At 44.5% G+C, this 12,369-nt stretch overlaps 2 protein-coding genes across 3 annotated transcripts; both read right to left on the reverse strand.

Annotated features, from left to right (window-relative positions):
- Window positions 1-485: 485 nt before the first annotated feature.
- Htd2 (hydroxyacyl-thioester dehydratase type 2) lies at window positions 486-2,602 on the reverse strand. Its single transcript, XM_085828381.1, has one exon. The coding sequence runs from the start codon at window positions 2,600-2,602 to the stop codon at window positions 2,126-2,128; it is 477 nt and encodes a 158-aa protein (XP_085684507.1). The 3' UTR covers window positions 486-2,125.
- Rpp14 (ribonuclease P/MRP subunit p14) lies at window positions 2,502-11,751 on the reverse strand. Of its 2 annotated transcripts, none has more exons than XM_021182076.3 (6): window positions 11,576-11,751; window positions 8,432-8,518; window positions 8,226-8,310; window positions 4,924-5,000; window positions 3,883-3,961; window positions 2,502-2,772 (listed from the first exon to the last, which is right to left on the reverse strand). In XM_021182076.3, the coding sequence occupies exons 2-6, from the start codon at window positions 8,500-8,502 to the stop codon at window positions 2,716-2,718; spliced, it is 369 nt and encodes a 122-aa protein (XP_021037735.1). In that variant the 5' UTR covers window positions 8,503-8,518; window positions 11,576-11,751; the 3' UTR covers window positions 2,502-2,715. The 2 variants fall into 2 exon arrangements, with proteins under 2 accessions (XP_021037735.1, XP_021037736.1); XM_021182077.3 differs by having other exon boundaries at window positions 11,361-11,751.
- Between the last annotated feature and the right edge of the window lie 618 nt (window positions 11,752-12,369).

The following is a 12,369-nucleotide window of genomic DNA, read 5'->3' on the forward strand; positions in this document are numbered from 1 at the left end:
CACACACCCATAAAAATCTGCTTACTTAAGATGACACAGAAGGAATGTCTTTTCCCAGGAAATATGGAACAGGTGACACATGCTCCTAAGTTTTATGATAGTAAGAGGTGCCATGCCTTGCTGATCTTGTATTTCTAATTGAAGCATCTAGCTATGATCAGTTACCATTTAACCTACTGAGCACAGGTAGACCACAAGTATACAGGTACATATTTCAGAAGTCCTGGCTGTTAGGGACAACTGTTTAATACAAACACATTCAGCACATTCTCCCCATAACTCAAGTTCTTAAAAAGGACCCAAAAGCTAAGCGTGGCCTTCCTCTGCCATCATGCACTCACACCTTTTTTTCTTTCTTTCTGAGACAGGGTCTAAGTAGTCCTGAAACTAGGTTAGGTAGGGTCTAGGCTGGTGTCAAACTCAAGAGATCCTCCTGCCTCCTTTATGTGTGTACACACATAAAGGAATATATACAGACACACACACACATATATAATAGTTTTATTGTTGCTTTTTTTGTTGTTTTTTAAGTAGATCCACATTTTCAAGAGAGGGAGAGAATTAGAACCCTTAAAACAGCGCCTTTGCATTCCAGATTCTTCCCTTCAGGTTTAAAATACTAACAAACAGATTGGCCAACTCTCTGAAAGATCAGCATGTTAACCTGTTCAAATGAAGAACAGCCAACTTCCAATTCAGAAAAGTCACCCCATTCACTCATGGGAAGCCACATGGAAGGAGAACACTGGCTAATTATTTCTAGGTCCGGTCCTCTGATGAATTCTGTTTCTATTATTTCCAACAATGCTGCCGGGCTAGGACTTTATATCACTGAGTCATGGCTTCATGTAAACCCCTCACCAGTAACAGCAAACCCCCTGAAGGGCAAGTTACAGAGAAATTTGAATTAAATGTCATTTATTGTTTTTATTGGTTTGACAGGGTCTCTTTATGTAGCCCTGCTGTTCTGGAACTTGCTGGGCACGCAGGTTAGCTTTAAATTCTGCCTGCCTCTGCCTCCGAAGTGGGAACTAAAGGCAAGCGCCACCACATCCAACAAAAGATGACATCTTGGTGTAAGGAATTATAAAGCTAACCCAGAAGCCACTGAGAAAGGGTCTCAGAATTAGGTGTTCAAAGATGGCTCTACTTGCATTGCTGCAGTCAGTATACATGGTGGTATAAATTCAGCAAGAAAACTCCTCAACACTGACACAGATGTTATCAGATACAAATATAACTGTTTGAAATTCCCAATTTAAAAAGACTTTTATCTTACTATTATTGTGTTTGTATTTTGCTTGCAGGTATGCGTGTATGTCTGTGTACCATGTGCAGGTAGTCTCGGCACAGGCCAGACGGTGTTGCATCACCTGAGACTGAAGTTACAGTTGGGAGCCGCTGTGTGGGTGTTAGGAACTGAGCCCAGATACTCTGGAAGAGCAGCCAGTGATCCTAACTGATAAGCCATCTCTCCAGCCCCTCTCAATTGTTTTTCTGGTTGGAAAAAAAAAATCCAAACCTTGATAGATGATGAGATCTTGCACATATTTAAGTCTGGACAAACCATGCACCAATCTGAAATCCCCCCTTCCACACACAGCTTCTGGGTGGACCAGCACTCCTTCAGGAAGAGCAACAGCCCACCTCCCCGGGTGTCATTTGAAATCTCCCCTTCCACACACAGCTTCTGGGTGGAGCAGCATCCCTTCAGGAAGAGCAGCAGCCCACCTCCCCGGGTGTCATTTGAAATCTCCCCTTCCACACACAGCTTCTGGGTGGACCAGCATCCCTTCAGGAAGAGCAACAGCCCACCTCCCCGGGTGTCATTTGAAATCTCCCCTTCCACACACAGCTTCTGGGTGGACCAGCATTCCTTCAGGAAGAGCAGCAGCCCACCTCCCCGGGTGTCATTTGAAATCTCCCCTTCCACACACAGCTTCTGGGTGGAGCAGCATTCCTTCAGGAAGAGCAGCAGCCCACCTCCCCGGGTGTCATTTGAAATCTCCCCTTCCACACACAGCTTCTGGGTGGACCAGCATTCCTTCAGGAAGAGCAACAGCCCACCTCCCCGGGTGTCATTTGAGAATAAGAGCACAGGGTTTTAAATGTATAACTTTGTATTTCAGGATCTGGGCGCTCCCGGGACCATCACTTTAACCCAGCCTTCCATAACGGTCCTCTTACTTTCTATTACACAACAGGACACTGCAACAACAGCAACAGACTGCTTCAGCCGCTTCACTTCTGCAGATGCTAAAACCATCTCTCCAACATAGAGAGGAGCAGGAAATTTAATTTCCTGGGAAAGAAACACACAGCCTGGCCCTGGCATTTTGGTGCCCAGGAGAGCTGAAATAAGTCCATTTATCAAAACTCCATGAACAATTGTCTTTCCAAACTTGGAGTGTTTTGCAAAATCTTCACTTAAATGCAAAGGATTGGCATCTCCCGTTAACTCTGAGAAGGTAGCTACATCCTGCTGTGTGAAGGCTCTGCGGAGCTCCGCTCGGTCTCCAACTTTCATGTGCACATACTGAAAACACTGCCCTGTTGGTACCATATGATGTTGCCACAGTCTCCTCTGAAGCCCACTCCACATCTTCAGTATCTCCAAATGTCACCAACAGGGGCTTTAGCCTTCGTCTGTTTTCAAATAATGTAGACACCTAAAGACACCGTGGAGAGTGGAAATATCTGGACCTGTAAGAGTATTCAATCCAATACTTGTTCCCTGCTATTGCCAGATAATGCCAGGAGAAAGGGAGACACCTACAAGAGAAGAACAGGTTAACTCAGGCTGCATGGAAACTAAGACATGTACATTTCTCAGGACGCACGGTACTGCAGCAGTCACATTTTAAAGGGCATCATGGAAGCACAAGCCGGGAAACCGCATGCCAAGACGTACATCACTGGTGTAACACTCGGTAAGAAAAGACTTTAGCACAAGCATCCCAAGCTTGACCTCCAAACATCTCCAGTATGTTTACCTGTTGTAACTTTTATTCGCCTGATGTAATTGCTGTCTTTGAGGCTTACTGCCACCTGCTAGGTTCCAGGCCTGGTCCTGGAAGCTCGTAGCCTCCACACAATCTTACCCAGGCCGAGAATGTTTTCATCCTCCGAAGCTTACTAATGAATGCGCTCGCCCTTCCGAGTTCTTTCTGAACTCTGTCTGCCTGATTCAACTCTGACTCAAACTCCTCTCCCAACTGACCGATTCAGCCTGCCTTCTCTTGGCTTCTCCCGAATTGCTTTGCTTGGCCTCTAACTAGCTCTACCAATCTGTTCTAACCTTCTAGCTCCTCCTATCTTCTCCTGTGTCTAACTCATTCTCTCTTCAATGGGTCACTGTAAAACTTTCCTAGAAAACGGCTTCCTTCTTCCCTTTCTTCTGTGCTGCTCTCTTACATAATCTCTTTTTTTCTCTTCTCGTGAGAGTTGGGCATAGCCTATTCTGTCAAATCTTTCTGACTCACCACTTTGTCTGCCACTCAATTAGACATCACTTTCAAACATGGATGCTTCCTTCTTCAAACTAACTTTACCTTTATTGCTTGGGATTAAAGATGTGTGCTCAGGGCTTGTCTGTATTTCAGCCACAGAGATTAAAGGTGTGTGCTGAGGGCTGAGCCACATCACAACTAGAAACAGCTTTTTTCAGTAAATAACACAATCTCCGATTCACAGTGTGATCAAATATCCTCCAACAAAGATGACTTAAAAATCTGACTATGCCTCAGTTCCCAAAGCACACAGATTCTGGGTTTTCCCTTGTTAGATGTTAACTGCTTTCCTCAAGACAAATATTAAGACACTCCCAGATTATATCACTGCAGTGCTGAACAGCTCTTGGAATTGTAAAGGAAAAGCTGTTACCTGAATCACTCTGAAGGCACACTTCTTGCTTTTATAGGCTCCAAACAAGGTCAAAGAACTCCATAATTTGACCAGACCACTGTATAAAGATAAGGAAAACATAATGAGGGGGGAGGGTATGGGGGACATTTGGGATAGCATTGGAAATGTAAATGAGGAAAATACCTAATAAAAAATTAAAAAAAAAAAAAACAATGAAGATTTCTGCTGGAACAGAGCTCAGTACTTCTGCTTGTGATGGTCTACAAAGACTTTCTTTAGTAAACCAGGAGGTTATGAAATAAAACCTTAAAACATATCAGAGAGAACAAAGTAAGCCCCAAGACTCTTTATAAAATGTACACATTCATGACTTTAAAACTATAACCATCAACTGGGAAACTGACTGTGACTAATCACAAGGTTTTCTCTAACTAGCATAACTCCAGGTGGAGGTATAGTACCAAGGAAGTGTTCATGAATCCCGAAGACCAAGCAGGAACCAATCTGATGCCATCACTCAGGGTCTTTATTTACAAGCTTAAGCTTGGGCTTAATTCACTACTGACCAACAGTACAGTTCCCTCAGAGAAAAAGCCCTGAACACTCACTGGGACAAGGTTTTATAGAAGATGGCAATCGAGAGATAAGTGTTTCTGGCCTGGAAAGCATCTAATTGGGGTGCTACTGTGGCCTTTAGCTGCGAACCAACCCATAAACGTAACTTCTGTTTTCCTCCTAACTGGTGGTTGTGAGGCAGGGGCAGATTTGTTAGGGAATAACCTGGAGACACGGGTCTTGTTGGGGGTGCAAGGATTACCTGGAAACTGAAGTTAGGCAGTGGGCTGTTTATTTGAGGTTAAATTTAGGTCAGGATCCCTAAGATGGAGTCTGAACCCCCAAAATTTGGTGTCTCAGAGGAATGTTCATATTAACTCCAGTGTAAATTCCCCAAAGGTGCTGCAGGTTCCTCCAGCCACACGCTCTCATCCGGAAGCATCTTCACTGTACTGTCCCACCACTCTCCCTGCCTGTTATTCTCCAACTGTCTTGGGGTCATACCTGCTGCATACTCTCAAGATGGCCGACAGTGTCTTCTCATCGTAGATGAGAACATCCACAGGCAGAGCGGCACCGACCTACGTACGGAGCAACACATTAGCAGACATCCGTCCTCACGAACCCAGAAATCCAGTCTTTCAATTAACCGTGCTGCTGGTCTCCTGTGACTGCTTAGAGCTCCCACTGTCTGCGATGTTCCTACCTCTTTTTGTAATCCTCATCTTTGCACCTGTGTTTAAGGTGTTCCTTCTCCAGCTGCTGAGAAGGCTCAGTGGGTAAAGGTGCCTGGTACAAAGCCTCATGACCTAAGCTTCATCCCTAGTTTGATCCCCAGGACCCATACGATGCAAGGAGAGAACTAACTCCAAGGTGTCCTCTTACCTTGACACATGTGCACACAAGCCATTTAATTTGTGTGCCAAAACACACACATGCATACACACAGAGACAGAGAGACAGACAGCAGAGGTTTAAAAAAACAGCTCCTAGCCGGGCGTGGTGGTGCACGCCTTTAATTTCCAGCACTCGGAGGCAGAGGCAGGCAGATTTCTGAGTTCGAGGCCAGCCTGGTCTACAAAGTGAGTTCTAGGACAGCAAGGACTACACAGAGAAACCCTGTCTTGAAAAAACAAAACAAACAAACAAACCAAACAAACCAGCTCCCTTCCTTATTTACAAGCTCAGAGTCCTGATTTATAAGATCACAAGATCAATCTACTTACTGAGTTCTTCCTTACACCAGACTCTATACTCTGCTCATCTATAGTTCTCCCCTCCTTGTCACCATTTAATAAGACAGCCCAACGGAGAGAAACCATATCTTACTAAACTCTAGCTCCTGAAACCACATTTTTCTATGACATACAAATTTCAGGTTTTGTTTTTTAATTTGCTGCACTCTATAGGAAAGTACGCACACTCTTACCTCAGCCTCCCCATAATCAGCATCGTATGTTAGTACTGTGCGTGACCAAAGCAAGTAACTGGTGTTGCTACAACTGGATTTAGTCAGCCCAGACGTTATGTGTATGCTTCCACACGGGCAACTTCTTATAACTACCAACATCACTAAGATAAAAACCTGGGCCATCACAAGACTCTTTCTATTGGCCCTTTATTACTTATACCCACTCCATTTCCCATCCGTAACCCTGGCAACCACTTCTTTCGACAGGTTACGTTGTAGGAAGAGCATTATATACATAGAATTACCCAGTAAGTAACGTATCCAGGGTTGGCTTTTTCCATTTAGCTTAATTTTCTAGAGCTTTGTCTAGCATTGTTCTTTTCTCTGATTATATTCCATGATATGAATATACAATCACTGAACAACCCATCCATTAAAGAACAAATGTGATGTGTTCAGCTTCTGGTTATTATAAGACTATCACCAACACTGGTGTGCAGGATTCCTTTTTTTTTCCTTTCAGGATTTATTTTTATGTACACAGCCTTTTGCCTACATGTGTATCTGTGTACCGTGTGCATGCCTGGTGCCTGAGGAAGCCAGAAGAAGAGAACAGATCCTGTACAAGTAGAGCTACAAGTCAGTTAGGTATCACTACGTGGATATCAGGAACCGAACCCAGGTGCTCTGCAACTGCTGGGACCTCTCAGGGCCAAGTGTAGATTTTTGCTTTAAATTATTTTTTTATTATATTTATTTATTGTGTGCATAAGTATGTCCCTGATGTGCATATGGAAGTCAGAGGACAACTTGAAGAAGGCAGCTCTTTTCTTCCACCGTCTGGGTTACAGGGATCACATTTAGGTTATCAGGCGTGACGGCAACACCTTTACCTGCTAAGCCATCTCATCTGTCCACGGTATAGGCTCTCATGCTAATGTAAATTTTCAGTTTTCTGATGTAAATACCCAAGAGTGCTATTGCTGAGTCGTATGGTAGGTACAGACTTACTTTAATGTGGCAGCTGGTACACACTACCCTAGTATCTAATATTTTCATGTGTGGGTTTTTTTTTTGCCAATTATACACACTCTCTAGTGAAATGTCTGTGAAAGTTTCAGCCTATTTTATTTGGACTGTTTGTTTTCTTATGATTGGACTCCTTAGTGTGTGATGGGGTCTTGCTACACATAACCTCGATCATCCAACTTCAGCCTGTCTAGTGCTGTGATTACAGGTGTAAATCATTATACCCAACACTACTGGGTTCTGAGAATTCTTTCTAATATCCTAGGTAATACTTCTTTGTCAGACATAGAGTTTTCAAATATTTTCTCTAGCCTAAATCTCATCTTTCCATCTTCTTACACAGTCTTTGCAGAATTTATCTGATAAGGTACATAGAAAACTTGAACAGAATAAGTCAGTTCCTGACAGTCAACCCTATCTGTGTTCTTCCCCTCCATTTCCAAAGTTCCTCTTCTGTTAGGCAAATGCTCAGACAGAGCTGCTCCAGGTGCTGGTCTGTGACAGGCTGAGAGCACATGGAAATGTCAGCCAGCATCACAGAGCACAGTTGCTTCTGCTCACACTCTTACATCTTTCTATTGCTTTAAGGTTTATTTATGTGCGTGTTTTCCCCACATGTATGTGTGTCGCGGCACATGTATGGAGGTCTGTTTGCCCACATGCATACGTTATGTGTGCCTGTGCCACTGCAAGCGTGTCGAGGTGAGAAGAAAGTCTTGAGAGCTGCTTCTCTCCTTCTACCATGTGGCTTCCAGGGTCCGAACTCAGAACATCCCGCTGTCCCTCGCACTGAAGCATGCTAGTGCTCATGTAAGCCCTTTGCCTTTTCAAAGACGGCAATGATGTCTCCTGGTTTCCGTCCAGACGATAACTGATAGCACTGTTTGAGACCAAGCCGGTGTCTGATAGATTTCTTGTCAAATACAGGATACACTAGTATAACCTACAGAATTCATTATGTCTGAAAACCAGCTTCTAGCCAATTTCTAGTACAACATTAAAGATATATAGATAAGATAGATATAGATAGATAGATATATGTATGTATGTATTTGTATTTCTTACAAGCTGCTCTTTCTAAACTGGGAATGATGTTGCAAGCCTTTAATCCCAGGGCTTTGGAGGCAGAGGCAGGTGGCTCTGGGATTTGATGTTAGTCTGGTTTACAGAGTACATTCCAGACAACCGGAGTCATACAGAGGACCTGCCTCAAACAAATAAACCAAAAGTTCTTTTGTTTTTTTGTAACAGGTACAACTAGGCCCAAGGTAGGCCATGATTCCACCAGTGAGTTATACCCTCAGGCCCTTTTCTAAAATTTTGTACCAAAACCTTAAGAATGTTAATCTGCCAAGCGATTCCATACCTCCCCAAACAGGTCTCTCAGGGCTGAGACGAGGAGCTGTTTGAACTGTGCCACATTCAGTCCAACCCCATGTTCTTGAAACTCTCTGTAAAAAGCATTAAGAAGAGAAAATATCACATTAAATGCCATGCTTTTCAAATTCATAGAAAAGGAAACAATCAAACAAAAAGAGGTTATATAAAACAGAACTCACAAGAGGGACTTACAGACAGACTTTCATGTAGTGGTACTCTGAGGGGCTCTTGTAAACTACTCTTTCATATGCAGTCGCTGGCATCTTCCAACATGGGCACCTACAGGAGTCAGAGAGCTCGTAACCATCAGGATATACAGGGTTATTAACAGTAGCATTGCATTTTCTATGCTGGGACTCTATAAGCAAGAAGCCTATAACTAATGTCGCCCCTTAGCCTTGGACCTGAAGTATAAACCAAAGCGTAGCTGTTTATAATGACTTAGTCTGTGGTGTTCTTACTGGCAACAGAAGATATATAAACACAGGCAGCAATACTATTGCTCTTTTCAAGTAATAATGGGGGGGGGGGGAAACCCAGCTACATAGCCCAGGCTGGCCTTTTTCTTGATTTTCCTGCTCAGGTTATGGGTGTGTACAGGGCATTCCACAGGCAATGCCATTTCAAACAGGTCTGGACTCTCAAGTGCTGATCCCCCTTAGAAAATCTCTTTTCCTTGAGGCCACTCAGACCTTGCTCCCCCCACCACCACCCCCCAGCTCTCATTCCCATTTCAATGTCTCTTCCTTCAGGGTGGCTTTCTCACACTTGTTCTGCAGATGTTTGTTATGCAATGTCTTGCCATTGGCGCTCCACTTCTTACCCAAGCCACACTGTTATGGAACATTTTAAGAACCTCTCTGCGTCAGACCCAATGCCAAGCACTCTCAGATGACAGCCGGAAAAAGGAGAACACTTGCCACATATGTGACTGAGGGGCAGTGAGGTAGGCCTGGATGTCCAGAGTGTCCAGGTGCTTTCAGGACAGCAGCACAGCTACTTGATGCTCCTCTGTCAGCAGCCAGTCTCTACCAGAACCTTGTTTACTTCAGTCATTTACCACCTGGCTGACACATGAAGAACTTCCTAGCTGAGGAATACTGCCAAAGGCAGAGCCGAGTGGTTTAAGCCTGAGGCTTAGGAGCAGTTTAAAGGTAGATGGTGGTTGGTAATGGTCACACAACAATGTGCATGACAAATAAAGAAATAAATGACACACTGTACATTTTTCTTTGTTTTGGTTTTGTTTCTTGGTGTCGTTTTGGTTGTTTGTCCTGAAACTCACTTTGTAGATCAGCCGACCCCAAACTCAAGACATCCACAGCCTCTGATTTCTGAGTGCTGGGATTCAAGGTGTGCACCACCACTGTCTGGCATATATATATATATATATATATATATATATATATATATACACATATATATACACACACATATATACACACACACACATATATATATATATACACACATACACACACAAACACACATAGCTGTATATTAATATATAATACACATACAACTACAAGCATCTACATAGATTAAAGATTACTCAGGGCTGGAAAGATGGCTCGGCTGTTAAGAGCACTTGCTGCTCTTGTAGAGAAGCTGGGTTGATTTCCCAGAAGCCACAGGGTAGCTGACATCAGTTTGAACCCTAATTCCAGAGGATCCTAACACTCTCTTTTGTCCTTCCTGGGCACTGTAGCAACATGGTACAGTGGCGCAATACAGGCAAAACACTCATATCCATTAAATAAAAATAAAGTAACCTTAAGAAAATGACCTAATGACCTTTGCATAGGCTTGAGTTCTCAGAGTAAGACAGTACTGCCCCGTGCAGGCTGTACAGAGATGGAGGTGCCCTCAGATCAGGCATCACACTCAAGAGTTTCAACGCTGTTGGTACTGTCTACTGACTGCAGGAATGTTCACAAACATCTTACTAGCAACTGCCTCTTACCTGAGCTTTCAATCTCCTGCCCTCTCTCTAAGCTACACAGCTGCCACTGCGGGGTTAAGCCACATCACAAGCATTGTAATGTAAGAATAAGGTCTAAGCCTTCGGGGCATGGCTCCGATCTCTTGTTCAGCCATTCCTCCATGGCCTCAGTTCTGTCCTCTGTAAATCAAAAATAAGGACATGGCGGCTCCTAGGTCTGGTTAAGGAGAAAATTTACTGTAGCTATGAGGGAGAGCACAGCCAGAGGTATCTGGAAGGGTCCAGCCTGAATTTGGTCAATAGAATAGACTGGCCATGAAAAGAGCAAGAGAAAGAAGAGGGACCAAGAATGTGCAGGATTAAGAGACCCACCAGAAGCCGGGCGTGGTGGCACACTTCTTTAATCCCAGCACTCGGGAGGCAGAGGCAGGCGGATTTCTGAGTTCGAGGCCAGCCTAGTCTACGAAGTGAGTTCCAGGACAGCCGGGGCTACACAGAGAAACCCTGTCTCGAAAAACCAAAAAAAAAGAGAACCTACTAGCATAGACTTCGATAGGCACCACAGACAGGTTAATGGAGAAGCAATATGGCTTTTGCCAGAAATAAGACTCCTTTTAGGAAGTAGGAACCACCTTCTTAAATCCCTGAAGGAATCCCGACCTTTGTCTAAATGCCAGATTTTTAAGGAAAGGATTAATTAATTTGTTTGTTTGTTTAGCGTTTATTCCTCTGTGTAACGGAGCCCTGAAACTCACAGATCCGCCTGCCACTGCCTTTTAGGCGCTGGAATTAAAGGCATGTCGAAACAGTTCCTTAAGACCTAACACTCTGGGCTTCCTCCTCCTCTTGGCCTCGGCTACCGCTACTCGCTTCTTAGCAAGGCAGAATCGCCTCTGGGTAGCCACGTGTCTCACACTCTCCAGCCTCTCTGATCTTACTCCATGTGTCCCACTGCCCATCCTATCTATTATGATACCATGCCCTCCTTGCCTAGTTCTTGCAAGTTCTCCCCTTCTGCTTTACAGTGTCTGCACTCCGAAACAGAGATCTGCTTCATTCCCTAGTGCTTCTCACGAACTCACGAACCAGTGTCTTGAACTTTTGGGAACACAAAATATAACTAAAGCAATTGTTTAAAAAGCCGATCCCCAACTGCCGAAGAGTAAGATTGTTTCCAACCTTGCTCCATTAACAATCGCTACTGACTTAGCGCCCACGTCGAAGGCAGTGCGCCCAGCAAACGGCCGGATCAGCCTTCCCGGTCACCGCCTGTAGCCGGGACCTCAGCCGCGCTGTACTGAACTCGGCGGTGGCTCCCAGACTGACACGACAGCGGCGAAGAACCTGAGGTCCGCCACACTTCCACCCCGTGCTCCCGCGTCGCGCATGCGCACCTGCCCCGCGAGGCTAAACCGCCTCGGCCCAGGACCGGAGGCTCACTGGAATAACCGCGTTCCTGACTCTTGCACGCCGCTAGAATTCGGCACGGGTCGGAGTTCGCACGCAGCAGCCCAAGTTCGGACCTGGAAAACTGGTGTATTTACATTCGCCCCGCCCTGCAGACGCACAACAGGACGTGGCGTCACCGCGCCGCGTCGGTCACTGAACTAGTGCGTAACCCTCAGCGGGGGCTGAGGACATACAGGTTCTGCGCCCTCTAGCGTCCACCCTCGGAACTGGCGTCAGACACTCTTCATGGTCGTTTATTTCTACATTTATGCTCAACAGGTTATATCAAACAACCTCTCTCTTCTTTCTTTCTTTTCTTTCTTTCTTTTCTTTCTTTCTTTCTTTCTTTCTTTCTTTCTTTCTTTCTTTCTTTCTTTCTTTCTTTCTTTCTTTCTTTCTTTCTTTCTTTCTTTCTTTCTTTCTTTCTTGTCTTTCTCTTTCTTTTTCTTTTTTGCAATGCCAGGGATCAAAACCACAACCTTGTCTATGCTAAGCAAGTCCTCTACCACCAAGCTAAATCTGAGCCTTGCCATCTCAGGAAAATCTGTGTCACGCACTAAAGACAAGATCGTCTGTCAGTGTCCCATTGTGGCTCCTAACATACACTAGAGGTTCTGTTTTGACATGGAAAAATCCAGCTGCTCCTATTTCCAGATGTAAGTTATTCCACTTCTGTATCTAATCACCAAGTCAGAGTCCGTTATGCATTAGCGACTATTCTGAGTGCTGGCAACTCTGG

The sequence above is a fragment of the Mus caroli genome, unplaced genomic scaffold (assembly GCF_978045245.1).
Source record: "Mus caroli unplaced genomic scaffold, Mus_caroli_1 scaffold_12, whole genome shotgun sequence".
Lineage (NCBI taxonomy): Eukaryota > Metazoa > Chordata > Mammalia > Rodentia > Muridae > Mus > Mus caroli.

Coding starts and splice junctions, on each gene's coding strand:
- Htd2 (XM_085828381.1), bottom strand. CDS start 2,602: ATGTGGAGTGGGCTTCAGAGGAGACTGTGGCAACATCATATGGTACCA.
- Rpp14 (XM_021182076.3), bottom strand. CDS start 8,502: ATGCCAGCGACTGCATATGAAAGAGTAGTTTACAAGAGCCCCTCAGAG. Junction 3,962..4,923: donor ATCTTGAGAGTATGCAGCAG/GTATGACCCCAA, acceptor ATCTTTATACAG/TGGTCTGGTCAAATTATGGA. Junction 2,773..3,882: donor GTGCCTTCAGAGTGATTCAG/GTAACAGCTTTT, acceptor CTTCTCTTGTAG/GTGTCTCCCTTTCTCCTGGC.